The sequence below is a fragment of the Patella vulgata genome, chromosome 8 (assembly GCF_932274485.2).
Source record: "Patella vulgata chromosome 8, xgPatVulg1.2, whole genome shotgun sequence".
NCBI lineage: Eukaryota > Metazoa > Mollusca > Gastropoda > Patellidae > Patella > Patella vulgata.
In genome coordinates this window covers 19,242,028-19,257,293 of record NC_065886.2, presented here as the reverse complement: position 1 = coordinate 19,257,293, position 15,266 = coordinate 19,242,028, and the positions used below count along the sequence as shown (strand labels likewise).

Here is a 15,266-nt window from a genome sequence, read left to right as displayed (position 1 = left end):
CATTTACCAATCGGGCTTCTGTGGGACTATAATGGACGTCCTGCCCCCAGATCCCCTATGCATACTCTACGTCAACTGTATGGGGCATGTAATCAGAATAGTCCCTTAAATAGCCATTAAAGGGCACTTTTCCTTCAGGCCGCGACATTATATCGCATTTGGGACCAGTAGAGGTTCACACACACACACTGTGTATAATTGCCACAGTAAAGCGAAGTTGTTAAGGCCTCCGTGTGTTGTCGGTAAAGGTCTCAAGCTCTTCCATTCAAATCATTGTCGTGTTTTCATTGCTCGAGACCTTTCACTACTTTATAACCTATGCCTATTTTTTATTTAAGGTGTAATGAATAGTGATTATAAAAATCTCCAATCAACTGACAGTGAAAATATGAATAATTATTCCTTAACTGGAACCTCTACCAGTATTGTAGCTGCACGCATATCGTTCACCTTCAACCTTCTTGGGCCTGCTATGGCTTTAGATACAGCTTGTTCATCATCTTTATTAGCTATTCATCTTGCTGCTCAAGCTCTAAGAGAAGGTAAAGTTGGTTCTGAATACGACTAGAAATTATTATATCCCTCACGAATATGAAATAAAAAACACAGTTTCTACACAGGTTTGTACAGCCATATTACAAAGTTTCGGCAATTGTTCTCTTGTCGTTATGATAATCGTGACTAGAAACGAATTGGCACACACACACACCCACTCCTGTCCGATGTTTACTATAGCCACAACCAGAACCTACATATGGTTACAACGTATTTCTTCACCAGCTATGCACGATCGTTAACTTTTTTTTCGGTGTTCAACATTTTGATTCTTTGATTCTAATCACGAGTGTTGTCTGCCCATGTATTTCAATACATTTAAATGTTCACAAGCCCCTAAATTGAAGTAGAAACGTCCTAGCCGGTTTACAAAATACGAAATCAAATAGACAAGTTTTTTTTAAATATGCTGTTATACGGAAGCTCAAATACGAACTATTTTTGTTTAATTTTTTTCCTATTTTTATTATCAATTTTTAATTTTGAAAAAAATAATTTCGAATTTCTATTTTTAATTTTCGATTTTGTACAATAATTTTCAATTTTGTACAATAATTTTCAATTTTGTACAATAATTTTCAATTTTAAATAAAAGTTTAAAATTAAAAATTAATTTACAAAATTAAAAATTAATTTACAAAATTAAAAATTAATTTACAAAATTAAAAATTAATTTACAAAATTAAAAATTAATTTACAAAATTAAAAATTAATTTACCAAATTAAAAATTAATTTACCAAATTAAAAATTAATTTACAAAATTAAAAATTAATTTACAAAATTAAAAATTAATTTACAAAATTAAAAATTAATTTACCAAATTAAAAATTAATTTACCAAATTAAAAATTAATTTACAAAATTAAAAATTAATTTACACAATTAAAAATTAATTTACAAAATTAAAAATTAATTTACAAAATTAAAAATTAATTTACAAAATTAAAAATTAATTTACAAAATTAATTTACCAAATTAAAAATTAATTTACAAAATTAAAAATTAATTTACACAATTAAAAATTAATTTACAAAATTAAAAATTAATTTACAAAATTAAAAATTAATTTACAAAATTAAAAATTAATTTACAAAATTAAAAATTAATTTACAAAATTAAAAATTAATTTACAAAATTAAAAATTAATTTACAAAATTAAAAATTAATTTACAAAATTAAAAATTAATTTACAAAATTGAAAATTATTGTACAAAATCGAAAATTAAAAATAGAAATTCGAAATTATTTTTTTTCAAAATTAATTTACAAAATTAAAAATTAATTTACAAAATTAAAAATTAATTTACAAAATTAAAAATTAATTTACAAAATTAAAAATTAATTTACAAAATTAAAAATTAATTTACAAAATTAAAAATTAATTTACAAAATTAAAAATTAATTTACAATATTAAAACTGATTCTACAAAATCCAAAATTAAAAATAGAAATTAGAAATTATTTTTTAACAATAAAAAATTAAAAATAGAAATAGGAAATCGAAAAACAAAAAGTAGTTCGTATTTGAACTTCCGTACTGTTAGCTAGCTGTAGCATAGTTTCCATTATCATTAATAGGTGATTGTGACATGGCCTTAGCAGGGGGAGTTAACTCATTGATGTCTCCTAGTATATTTGTTCAACTCAGTAAAGCCAGGATGGCCTCCCCTACTGGATATTGTCAGGCTTTTTCCTCTAAAGCTGATGGTTATGCAAGAGGTGAAGGTGCAGGGATAATCCTTTTAAAACGACTGAAGGACGTGAGTACATTTGACTACGGTATAGTTTGTTTTCACATTTTGTAAACAATATTAGAAACTATGACTCTAGGTTTACCTATTTCAAAACGTTAATATAATTTTGCGATTTCCATGGTTTGTTTCATTACTAACTATTTAACCTTTATGAAATTCAGGCAGAACGTGATAACGATCCAATATGGGGGACCATTATGACAGGGTCGAACCAGGATGGCCACACTGTGACGCCCATGACAGCCCCTTCTGGAAGTCAACAATTCCAATTATTGAAAAAGGTTTATAGCAAATATAATATTGATCCTGATCGACTGGAATACATAGAAGCCCACGGTATGTAGCATAATGACAACACAACAATATAACAAAATATTTATACAAACTAGGAACACCACCAGAAAGTAAAGAGAAAATTAGTGAGGCTATAATTCTAAAGTATACAACAGGTTAACTGTGCATACCATATATTGAATTAATATATATCGTTAACATATACAATTGGTTTAATGACATGCCACGATAATATGAATAATAAATTGACAATGATATAATTTCATCGCCGATAGTTTGACAAAAAATACTATAGATATGATAGGCAAAAGGTTAACTAGGAGTTAACGGTGAACACATTTTAAAATCAGAACACAGCTTCATGTAATCTATGGACATAATTTCACTAGAAATTAGAATTTAAAATAAAAAGATTATTCACTCAAATTAATATGCACTTTTATGCCCATTTTCGTTTATTTTAACGCTCTTTAGTCTAAATAGTTGACCAACACATTGAACACATAGCTAAAATATACTACATGTAAACTAACAGTAAATACCCTGATGCCACAACGTTATTTAAAAGCTGTTAAAATTGGAATAAACTATTAACATAACGAAGAAAGTATTTTCCATTCAAGTTACTTGATTTGTAAATACTGACTGCATGTATATATATTATGATCTGCATATTTCAATTTTAATAGGAACTGGTACACAGGCTGGCGATCCCGTGGAGGCGAACTGCTTGGGTGGATTTCTCGCAGATCATACCAAAAATGCTCCACGTTATATTGGCTCAGTTAAAACTAACATTGGCCATTTGGAGTCAGCTGCGGGGGTAGCAGGTGTAATTAAAGTTCTTCTGATGCAGAAACACTCACTTATCGTCCCAACCCTTCATTTCGATACACCAAATGAAAAGATTGACTTTGATAAACTAAAGCTTATAGTAGCAACACGTACCGACACATGGCCGACATACAATTACGACGGAACCAAATTATCATGCGTTAATTCATTTAGTTTCGGTGGAACAAATTGTCATGCAATCATAAAATCGTATAATACAGTCAAAGCAGTTAAAGCCATCGATCCTGACAAACTACGACTTATATGCTTCTCTGGAGTAGACGAAATATCAGTTAAGGGCAGTATTCAACATTTTTGTGAGAAAGCTAAAACACAAGCTTATTCTATAGATGATGTGGCCTTCACCTCAACTGTAAGAAGGGATCACTATCCAGTAAGAGTTGCTAAAGTCGTCAAATCAATGGATGACGCTGTAGATCAATTAGAAAGCAAAACCACAATTGACAAGGTTCCGGTTAAAGCTCTACAGAAACAAAAGCACACCATTTTTGTATTTTGTGGAATGGGAAGTACATGGACGGGCATGTGCAAGGAACTCATGAAAACCAACCACGTTTTTTATAAGAAAATACTGGAAATAGATGCTTTATTGTTACCACTGACAAGTTGGTCGATTTGTCAAAGATTTGAAGATAGTTTTGATCCAACAGATCCATATTTCGGCCCAATTGCATCGTTTACATGTCAGGTAGCTCTTGATGCTGTGTGGAAATACTGGGGAATAAAACCAGACTGCGTAGTTGGTCAGTCAGTTGGCGAAGTAGCAGCATCACATTCAGCAGGGGCACTGGATCTAGAGGATGCAGTGAAAGTTATTTATCATCGAACATATCGACAAGCCAATGCCACAGGAGGTTCTATGCTAGTTGTTGGTAATTATGATGTGAGCGAGGTTCAGAAAATAGTTGATGATTACCAAGGAAAAGTAGTTATTGCTGTACACAATAGTCCTAAATCTTGCACCCTAAGTGGGGACACTGACGTTATCGAAATAGTCAAATCGAGAATCCAATCAGCAAAAGAAGATTTAGAAATCCCGTTGTTTCTGCACGATTTGACGGTAACCAGTGCTTTCCACAGTCATCATATGGCAGAGTGTTCCAACCAGATAAAGGATGATCTATCAGGATTACAAGGTTCAAAACCTGATGTCAAACTGTATTCAACAGTATCAGCCAAAGAAGGTACAGAATCAGATTTCATAACAGCAGAATATTGGGCAAAAAACGTTAGAGAACCTGTATTATTCCGACAAGCTCTTCAAGATGCTCAAAAACCGGACTGTTTCAATATTTTTCTAGAAATTGGATCAAAGCCTGTACTGATTGCTCATTCGGAAGACAATTTCGATTTGAACCAAGCATGCGTGTTAATATCAATGAAAAAGGGTATGGAAACAAATTGTATGATGCAAAATTTGGCTCAGCTTTATGCACACGGAATTGACCCAAATTGGGATAATGTTCTTGCTGAAAGAGGAAATGTAACGGACGTGCCACAGTATCATTTCAATCCAAAGTCAAACTTAATTATTCCAGAAACATCAAAGCTTGCCTTAATGGGAGGAGACTTGCATTCGAGTGGCCATCCATTTCTAAGACCAATTATTGGCGCAAATAAAAGCTACAAAGTCCTGATCAACCCTAACAGAATTGGATCAGTATATGAACATTTTGTTTTGGACAACATTTTCATACCCGGCGCTTTTTATGGAGAAGTTGGTTTAGCTATTGCCGAGCACTTAACATCTGGAAGAGTTACTGAAACAGCCGTGTCAATTAACTTTAAACACCCCCTTGTACTACATCCAGGAAAAAGTGTTGAACTGGATGTTTTTACAAGTGTTGAAGATGATTATAGGAGCGAGAAGGAGAAGACTAACTACACTGTTTTACGAGATAATCAAATTTTAGCGGTGGGTTCAATCAGTTGGGCAGATAACCAGGAAAATACAATTGTAGATATAGATGAGATCAGAGATCGATGTCATTCAGAGTTTTCTCAGGAAGATATTTACGGACAGTTAAAGAAACTAGGGTTTTCTTACGGGACTCCACTCCGTGTGCTTGCTGATGCCGTGTCGAACGATTATGAATGTTTAGTCTATTTTAGCCTTCCCGAAGAAATCAGACAAGAGAGAATTGGCACTTTTATACATCCAGCTATTCTCGACGGGATGCTTCAAACGCCTGGAATATTGGGTATTGATACAACACGTACGGGGGATAGCAACAGAGCAGGAACAGAAATTCTACCAGTTCAGATTGGGAGACTGACCTTAAAAGGATCACCAAAGGACAATATGGTTGCGTATGGAAAGATTATAAAAAAGACGGAATCAACTACCCATTATGATATCATATTGTTGACAGAAGATGGCGACGTAATTGCGGAAGCTCGAAACTTCATCACCCAAAATCTAGGGATCGCCTCAGCAGACAAAAAGATGCTTTACAGTATACATTGGAAACGATTCAATACCCTCGCAACCGAAGATGCAGAAAATGAAGATTTATCAGAATTGCTAATTCTAGACAATTCTCAAAAGTTGGATCTTTCTGGTTTAAATGTACTTAAACTTAACACGACAGAATCCATCACTGATCAGCTTTCGAATATTGGTCAACTGAGTAATAATAAAGCTCTCGTGTATATCTCCCATCAACGTAGCTCTGATACAGAAGAGACGTCGATTGTATTCCAAAGTATTCTAGATGAGTGCATGCAGATTCGAGAACTTGTTCTCTTCATGTTGGCAAAGCGGATCGATGTTCCTCTTTGTGTCATCACTCTAGATACTTGGATACTGAGCTATAACTGCAATGCAACAGTAGGAAATCCTTCTGCGGCGGCTCTCTGGGGAATGCTGAGAACAGTTGATAGAGAATTAACTGAATTCCGCCTTAATCTGGTTGACATTAGTGGAAAAGAAGAAGACATCACCACTGACTTATTATATAATACAATCAATTCCATATGTCAAAATGGAGAGGAGCTGCAAGGCGGCGAGTTTCTTATTACAGACAATGTTGTTTACAGTCTTGAAATCCTGCATATTGCAGATCGAATGGAGCATAAATATAGAGAAGTTGAGATGGACGAGAAATGTGAAGTTCAACTATTTTCAGAAACGAAAAATGACTACATAAATCCATTTTTGATATATTCTGATCCGCCAGATGTTACTACCAATTCCGAAGTATCACTAAAAGTTGATACTTTAGCTATTCAAAATACGTTACTTTACAACACATGTACCGAAAATGTCACTCATCTTCATTCTGCTTCAATTTCTAGTGGATTTCCAGTTTTGTGCTTAGAAGCTATCGGGTATTTGAATTCGGCGAACTCCAATGAAAAGTACATTTCATGTTACCCAACGAAAGCAGGAACAACGATAGTCGTCCCAAAAGATTGTATAATATCTGCCGAGTTCCTTCCAATTTATCACCCAGGGTTGATGATGAAGATTATTCTTATGTGGTCCCTTTCGGAAAATGTTTCTGCCAATGGTGTAACCCTTCTTTACAACAGTCGAACCAAGCCTCTAATGCGGTTAATGTGTCTGATCTTAGCGAGTCATCACAAGACACATGTTCAGGTCGTATCTTTGGACGAAATCGAAACTATAGAAAATGGCCACATTTTAAGCTTGGTTAACTTAAGTCAACAAATAATACACGATATCATTGGTAATTGGTCAAACGCCCACTCTCTCATAACCCTGACATCACTAATAGATAGTCTAGGTATAGCTGCTGTTCATCATAATCGCCCACATGTCGCTACTCAGATATTAAGAACCGAGGAAATTTATAGTCCCGCCATGCTTCTACAGAAAGTTCCACAAATCAACGAATGGATAAAATCACATAAGGACGAACTTTCAGTCATTTGCAAATCTTTCAAATCGGGTGTTCTTGGAAGACGTCGTTCTAGCGTTGCTATCCCACGTTCCATAGACATCATGCGTCTTTTATCTGTAACAGAAATACCCTTCAGCCGATCTTTAATGCTACCACCAGCAAGAGCAGTTAGCGAAAACATGTTCAGAAAAGATGCAGTCTATATCGTAGTTGGTGGTCTTACTGGTTTAGGATGGGAATGTGTACAATTTCTGGTGGCTAATGGGGCTGGTAATGTAGTTTGTTTCAATCGTCGCAAACCTTCCCAAGAAAATTTGATGAATATAGACAATTTGGAGAGCTCGTCGTCTTGTTGCGTAGTTTCAGAGCAGGTTGACGTAACTCAGTATGATTCTGTTGAAAATGGGTTTAAAAGCGTGAACAATAGATTCCCTGGCGCCGAAATAAAAGGTGTTATTTTTGGAGCAGCTGTTCTTAGCGATGCATTTATTGAGAGCATGGACAACGTTAAATTTGCGACTGCTTTGTCACCAAAAGTTAGGGGAGCCTGGAATTTACATTTATTAACAAGAGACCTAAACCTGGACTACTTTGTAATGCACTCGTCCATTGCTGGTTTACTTGGTAATCACGGACAATCAAACTATGGGGCTGGGAACGCATTTGAGGATGGTCTAGCGCACTTTAGACGTTCAATGGGACTTCCAGGACAGAGTTTTAATTGGGGTCCTCTAAACATAGGTATGTTAAAGGAAGCTGAATCGACCGAGAAAGTCATCAATATGTTGAAAGAACAAGGATATGAGCTTCTAGAAATAGATGAGATTCATCAATGTCTGCTGAGTTGCCTGTTGGACAATTATCCACAAGTGATGTGTACAAAACTGGAATTGGGCAGCTTCAGTAGCGGAAATTCAGGGATGTCCAACCTTCATACAAAATTTCTTTCGATTCTACCTACAAATACCGCAAAACACGGTATGGATAATGCGGACGATACATTAATGAAACTCGATATACCTTTGATAAAAACCCTGGAAAAAGACACTAGAATACAAATTCTCCAAGATTATATGTCAATCATTGCCTCTAAAGTGTTTGCCGTTGACGAATCAATGGTAACACCAGACAGTTCAGTCGTAGATCTTGGTATAGACTCCATGCTGGCCATGACTATTATTGATCAAATCAATAGAGACACCCAATTCAGAGTACCGATGGTAGTCCTGTTGAGTGAAGGCGCTACTATCAGTAAAATAGCCCATGTTATAGAAAAAAGTTTCTGGGAAGATTTAGATGATGATGGGAATGCAACTTCAACTGAGGACGAAGATAGTTTAAAAGAAATTTCTGATGAAAATGATTATACAGTCGGCGACTTAAATCTCACCAAGACAACTGAACCAGAGGAAAGATCACCAAAGCCCACTTCCAAGGTGCACGCTTTACCAAAAACGGAAACAAAGATGGATATACAATCTGAAAAATTCCAGCAATCCCCAATCCAGGAAACAAAGGTTGTGGAAGATATGGTTGATATAGAATGTGGTGTATCTTTCATTGAAAATGATATTTACGAATTGTACGAACACATGGACAAGGCGCCATTACATTTTATTAAGGACATCATATTTAAAGGAGCGGCCGTCGATCTTGATGTAATCACATTCTGTGCTAGACAGATCGTAGACAGACACCCTATTGCCAGGACACTGTTCAAAACGTCGGTCAGCAAAGGTTTGGAAAGACAAATTGTGAGTAAGGAAAATCAACTAGATTTCCGTACATTGTCGGATTCGTCCAACGATGCAGAATATCGAACATTTTCTGTGGAATCCTTCAACTTGGAGAAATCCGGACCAGTGAGATTTATCTCCTCTTCTTCTTCCTCTTCTTCGCCATCATCCTTCAGAGTTCGTCTTGTTTGCCATGTGATTGGCTTTGACTCCTTTGCTCTGGGAAAATTCATTTCAGATTTTCAATCTCTTGTTGTTGCGAAAGCCTCTAACAGGAAAATTTCATTATCTGTTAATTATGATCATGTTGGTTTAAAAGAATTACAAGATATTTTCCACTCAAATCAGAAACAAACAGAGTCGTTTTGGAGAGGGGAAGTACCTAAATCCATTTCCAATTTAAATCTTAATGGCAAGTTTAATTCGTCTACAAATACGACCTCTAAGGTAACAAATCTGAAACTTGATGACCAACTGTCTCGGGCAATATTTAATCTTGAACACAGCCTTGATACGACATTATTGAAATTATTTGTTTCCTTTTACCAACTCCTTTTACACATAAACACCGGAGAAGAGTTTGTACATGTTATCACAAAACACAATCTAAGACCTATGCTATTTCAATCCAGTCATGAAATCTGTAATTTAACAAATGACATTCCACTGTTTGCAAAGATATCCACTTCTTCTACAGTTTCGGATTTTATAAGAGAAAACAACAAAACCATACAGAAATATTTTAACAACGCAATATACCCGTACTCCTTAATCGAGAAAATGCTTTCATCTGATGAATGTAGAAATAATTTAAAGAGACACTGTGTTGTACAAGAGGAAGCGAAGAAAACTGTTCCTGCTAAAAGTCTTGGATTGTTATACGATACTTTATTAATAGTCAACTCTAATTCAACAACTAAATCAATTGATGTTCAGCTACAATATAGAAGTTCTATATATACCAGCAGTGAAGCTAAAATACTCTTAGATCAACTCCACCAAATTCTCCTGTTGGTAACATCTAACTACAACATGATCATAAGCAATATTGGAAAGAATGTGGGGGTTCTTCCCAAAAGAAATGCTGGTGACCATCATGGCAATAGTACCAATAAAATTGCACCTATAAATGAAGGTGAGTATTATTTTTAATCCAATAACTAAAACTAAAGATTTAATCAATTCAGTAAATTTATGGAGATGTTCTAGGCCGCATCTTATTGATATTGTATGATTTAAGATGTTCCTTTTCCACCGCCTATTCTTTCTATATATCCTTCAAATAACGAATTTAATCAAATAACGATATCAGCCAAATAACGACATCAGTTTGGTTTCCAGGAGAAGAAAGTAAAGCAAGCGTTAGTGGGTTTGTTGCTGGCACACCAGAGTCTTCAATGCCGATACCAAAGTTAAAGAACTCTGTCACCGTCAATTTACCAGAAAATAGCTTATCTTATAGTGAATATTATTTTTATGAAAAATATTTGCGAGACAATCCAGTTGGCCACCATATTACCAATGATTTACATATGAAGAAAAGGGCAGGTAATTATTCAATCCAAGCACTCTCAGTATCTACGAAATTACAGATATGTGTCCGTATATTGTCACCATCTGCATGCATATTTCTCGGGTTTGTCCGTTATCTATTGACAATTTCTTGGGTTAGTTATTTTAATTGAGTCATAAGGAAGAAGTCTATCGAAATTCAGTATTTTTCGACAAAAAGATCGAAGTTACCCCCATGTTTCTTGTCTCATAAAATCCTATAATTTGTTTTATATTTCGTTCGATTTTTGATCAGGGTATAGCGGAGCTAAGATTTTAAAGACCTTGAACGAGATACAGAGCAAACTGTGGGATTGTTGAGTGGAGACGGGGGGGGGGGGGAGGCGCACTGTCGATTTTCGATCATATATTTTTTGTTTTGTGGAAATTTAAAACAAAAAATTGTTCTGCTGACATAAAAATCGTGTGTGGTTAGAAGAAGCAAATTATCTAAACCCAGAACGTATGTCATCCTTAAACATACCTTTAAAGTAGAGAATTTCCTAGACCAGGTGTGTGAGCGTTATACAGGACAAAGTGTTCATTGGAATTTTTAGATGGAATTGTCACTGGGGCATACGCTGATACCCCATTAAAACAACGAATATTTTGATCGTAATTAATTTTCCTTGTAAATTTCGAGATGAATTGAGCTGTATAAATTTTTCAACAAAGGCCTATACAGAATTGTTTAATTTTCGAAACTGATCAATCGGGATTTGATTACATTTATTATTAAACTAGCGCATACGACTTTGTCCTAGTCAATGTTTATGTTATAAAATATATTTGTAATAATCCTAAAGTAGTTTAGCTCGTTACCATTGCTTCAGGAATACGTATATTAGTCGTAGGCTGTTCAATTTCATATTCAAATAAAACTTTTTTTTCTTTTTGTTCTAAAGGATTTGATCAAATTTGGTATAATGCTGCCCTGAAACTACTTGAACGTCATCGTACATTAAGAACAGTTTACGTCAAAGCAGAACCTGGAGAAAATTACAGATTCGGGGTAAAAAAACTGGAGAAAAATCCTGAAGATATTTTGGATTTTCAATATGTGAAAAATTCTAAAGATGATGCCGAGTTCGATAGAATTAGCAGACAATCGTTTGATCTTTCTACAAGAGGGTGTATGCGATTTATCTTTGCTGGTGAACCAGATACAAGGATCAGGTTTGTCTTTCAACACGTTGGCATTGATTTCTATACAGTCGGATTACTACTGAAAGATCTCAGAGATATTACACCTGCACTTGGCTATGGAGTGGATCTTCCCCCCTCGCCCAGCGAACAAACGGGACGAGCAGCTTTATATGTGGAGGCAGCCATGAAACCAATGGAGAATGAAATGAAGCAGTTTTGGCAGTCCAAAATCAAAGCCGGCGTGCCAGATATAACATTGAATAAGTACCCAATAAACGAAACGAGGAAGGGGGACATCCGACCTGTCATTTCTGTTCTACCAAACGACACGACCAGCGATATTTTCCAATTAATGCCACACATGAAAACAACAGTATTTAAATTTTTCACCTCCATATATCAAATGTATTTCCACTTTATGACTGGCCACGAAAGGGTTGTAATGTCTGCTCCTCTTGATTTGAGAACACATTTGCCAGAAACCCGATCGGTTTATGAAAATATGATGGCCGCGGTGCCATTTTTTACTGAGTTTAAAGATCCATGCCAAAGTGCCGAGGAATTTATCAAATCCAACGCAATGAATATAAGCCAGAGTCTTGCCAACGGTCTGTATTCAGTTGTACTTATACGGGAATTATTAGAGAACAAAGAAGAAGGAAAATGGCTGACTAGACATAGTGTTGTTGAAGAAGATATGGCCACCATAAATGATTTACAGAAGAAAAGTAAACAAGATAATGATGTGCATCCTACTCTTGGATTTACATATGAAACTCGTCTAATGGTTTGGATAGATAAAAAAAATTCTTATATCAGACTGCAACTCGAGTGTCTTCCTGAGTTATATACTGAAAACGAAGCTGAAGGCCATATGAATAACATCGTTAAGTTAATGAACGCAGTGTTAATTGATAGTAATCAAACATTGTCCGAATTAAAAGAACTGGTTGTACCTAAACAGGGGATTGTACCTAGACAGGAGATTGTACCAGACACAATTAAAGATGATAGAGAAGAAGAAGTTGGGGGTAAATATCATTATTCGCATACTTATATACTGTTAATGGATAATCTTTACTTTGAGAAATATTTGTCATATAAAATACATGACTAGTTACAGTTAAATGCGGACTGAAACTAAACCCTAAATAGAACTGATTGTAAATGGAAGTATGCACTGTTTATATTGGTCATAGCAATACCTCAGTTACATTGAAAGGCTAATCCAAATACAAGCTTCCACGGGTAATCGAACATCTTAATTTCATTGTTTTAATCATCACCGAACAATGTATCTGGGTTACAATGATTAATGACACACCCACGTAATGGTTTGCAAAACTGCTTACTGATTAACTCGGCCAAACCACCGGTAATCGCTTGACGGAAACAATAATTTAGTTTGCAGATTATTAATGATATGTACCTGACCTCTGTCACTCAATGACAGACCAGGGACAGGAAAGATGATAGGTGGTCTGTTAGAATGGATAAACCGGACCTAGAACGCTTGTTTAAGTTCATACAAATCGTCTGATTCCGGCCTGAAGCAAATAAAATGCGATAACTATAACCTGAATATTACCAGGTGTAGTTAACTTTAACAGGCAGAGGTGAAGACCAAGATATATTTACTTACTGTCCCTTTTTCAGCTCGTTTCCTAAAAGAAACCACTTTGGGTTATGATCATTTGGTGTATGCCAAAATAACATCTGCACATGGACGCCCAGAGATTAAATGGGCTTCAATTGGTTACAGAGGAAGATCAAAACCCAAAAAATTCAAGTCTTTGCCATTGGCAGAAGTGAATAATGTTTATCTTGCTGTATATAAAGGTAGGTATGGTGTATATACCAACACTTTATCTGATATCAATAGTCAATAAATTACATGACTTTTTTCTTAAAATATAATCTTTATTAAGCAGGATATGGGACACTTTTAAATTAGTAAATCCACAGTTACCTAACTTACCAATTCAAAATATCAAATCTTGTCTTCTTGTTTGTTATAGGTTTCCGTACAGTTGTATTTGAGACGAGGAAGAAGAAATTTATATTTAAATTTATTGATGGTGAAGAGGTAGCTGCCTTTACTCGGTGTTTGGAAAATAATCTAGAAGAACACCCAAGTATGACAAATGGAAATGTTGAACGTATACATTAGTGATATTAATCATAGCATGTTATTTAATACTGCATGCAAATAGCATAATGTTAAGGTTAGAATTAGACTTTTGGGTATTTTTTTACTCTATTGAAGTCAATATCTACCGGAGAATAAAGTAAAAAAGTTTTTTTATGGAATAGCCCCCTGGCAAATTCAGATACAGTTACATATATTAAGACCCTCGGAAACAATTTGAACTTCGACATAAAAATTGTAGATTTTATCTCGAATTTTCTAAGACTATAGGTACCTGCTAACCCTGGATTAAGTAAATTCATTTAATCGATAAAATCATAGTTCATGTTACTCTATTTAGATGTATCAAGTCATATAATATGTGTACAATCTAATCTCTGGCTACTTCCATACATTTCGGGAATCAAGAAGTTGTACTGCAGGGGATGTTTAACAGGAGTCAATTTGAACTTAGACCTTACTGAACTAAATGTTTCATTGATTGTGATTCGGTATCTCAAACACAAGTTGTCTAAAAGCCTTTGGGGTATTGTGGGTTATATTGGAGTGCAAATTTAAATAATGCATCAGTTGAAGCTGTTTTAAATAGCAATTATTCAATGTAGAATTTGTAAACCATTCTATATATTAAAATTAATAAGAAACCACAAATAAGAAACCTAGTTTCCTTACGGTATGTAAATGTTTGTACTTATCTGAAATAAAGATATTGTTATTCTGTATGCTCTGTATAGTACACTCATTTTTCAAGATGGCGCAGGAGGAGGGGGGTGAATGATTACCGCGAGCACATTGTATCAATAGGGTTGTCATTGAGTCAACTAGCGTGGTTTCGATTCCCCAGTTGTACGGGAAAAGGAGTAGGGTCTCCTGTCCAACATCGTAGGTTTTCTCTGGGTCCTTCGGTTTCCTCTCACTGCTAAAGACCCATACGCACAAGCGAATTATTGAAATAAAATTGAACCATATGTTAGTCCCGAAACGATAAAGTTTGTGTCGAGTGACCGTTAACCTATTGTGCACTTCACTATGGCTACATTTGTAGTATCCCACTCGCTTTTTAAGACCAGATGAATCTTGTCTTCTTTTGGTGAAGGGACACATTTTCTTTCAGAGCTCCCTTTCTATGGAACTCTGAAAGAAAATGTTTTCTATGGAACAAACTTCCCCTAGGAACAAGTAATGGTATTGCTATTTATAAATAAGGTATAAAATTATAATTTAAAGAAGCTTTAAAAAAATTGTACACAGTACTCCAGTCCCTGTTTCTGTCCCATCCGAACAATTAAGCATACCATTTCTTAGGGTATCATTTTTGCACTACGAGTATCCAGAGTTTCAGAACACCTAATATTGACAA

At 35.0% G+C, this 15,266-nt stretch overlaps 2 protein-coding genes across 2 annotated transcripts; both read left to right on the top strand.

Moving 5' to 3' along the window:
• The first annotated feature begins 343 nt into the window (after positions 1 to 343).
• LOC126830500 (uncharacterized) lies at positions 344 to 9,698 on the top strand. Its single transcript, XM_050560888.2, has 9 exons — positions 344 to 542; positions 2,134 to 2,315; positions 2,471 to 2,645; positions 3,293 to 3,647; positions 3,948 to 4,772; positions 5,571 to 5,674; positions 7,484 to 8,158; positions 8,420 to 8,535; positions 9,693 to 9,698. Exons 1-9 carry the CDS (start codon positions 344 to 346, stop codon positions 9,696 to 9,698), a joined length of 2,637 nt encoding a protein of 878 aa, XP_050416845.2.
• A 2,180-nt stretch (positions 9,699 to 11,878) lies between these two features.
• LOC126830797 (uncharacterized) lies at positions 11,879 to 14,514 on the top strand. The gene is made up of 3 exons (XM_050561204.1): positions 11,879 to 12,788; positions 13,414 to 13,596; positions 13,776 to 14,514. Exons 1-3 carry the CDS (start codon positions 11,942 to 11,944, stop codon positions 13,925 to 13,927), a joined length of 1,182 nt encoding a protein of 393 aa, XP_050417161.1. The 5' UTR covers positions 11,879 to 11,941; the 3' UTR covers positions 13,928 to 14,514.
• Positions 14,515 to 15,266: the final 752 nt, after the last annotated feature.

Excerpts from the sequence above, each read along its gene's own strand:
- LOC126830500 (XM_050560888.2), top strand. The coding sequence starts at position 344 with ATGAATAGTGATTATAAAAATCTCCAATCAACTGACAGTGAAAATATG. Across the intron at positions 2,646-3,292 it reads GGAATACATAGAAGCCCACG|GAACTGGTACACAGGCTGGC; the intron begins GTATGTAGCATA and ends CAATTTTAATAG. Across the intron at positions 5,675-7,483 it reads ATTGGGTATTGATACAACAC|CAAGAGCAGTTAGCGAAAAC; the intron begins GTACGGGGGATA and ends TGCTACCACCAG.
- LOC126830797 (XM_050561204.1), top strand. The coding sequence starts at position 11,942 with ATGAAACCAATGGAGAATGAAATGAAGCAGTTTTGGCAGTCCAAAATC. Across the intron at positions 12,789-13,413 it reads TAGAGAAGAAGAAGTTGGGG|CTCGTTTCCTAAAAGAAACC; the intron begins GTAAATATCATT and ends TCCCTTTTTCAG. Across the intron at positions 13,597-13,775 it reads TTATCTTGCTGTATATAAAG|GTTTCCGTACAGTTGTATTT; the intron begins GTAGGTATGGTG and ends TGTTTGTTATAG.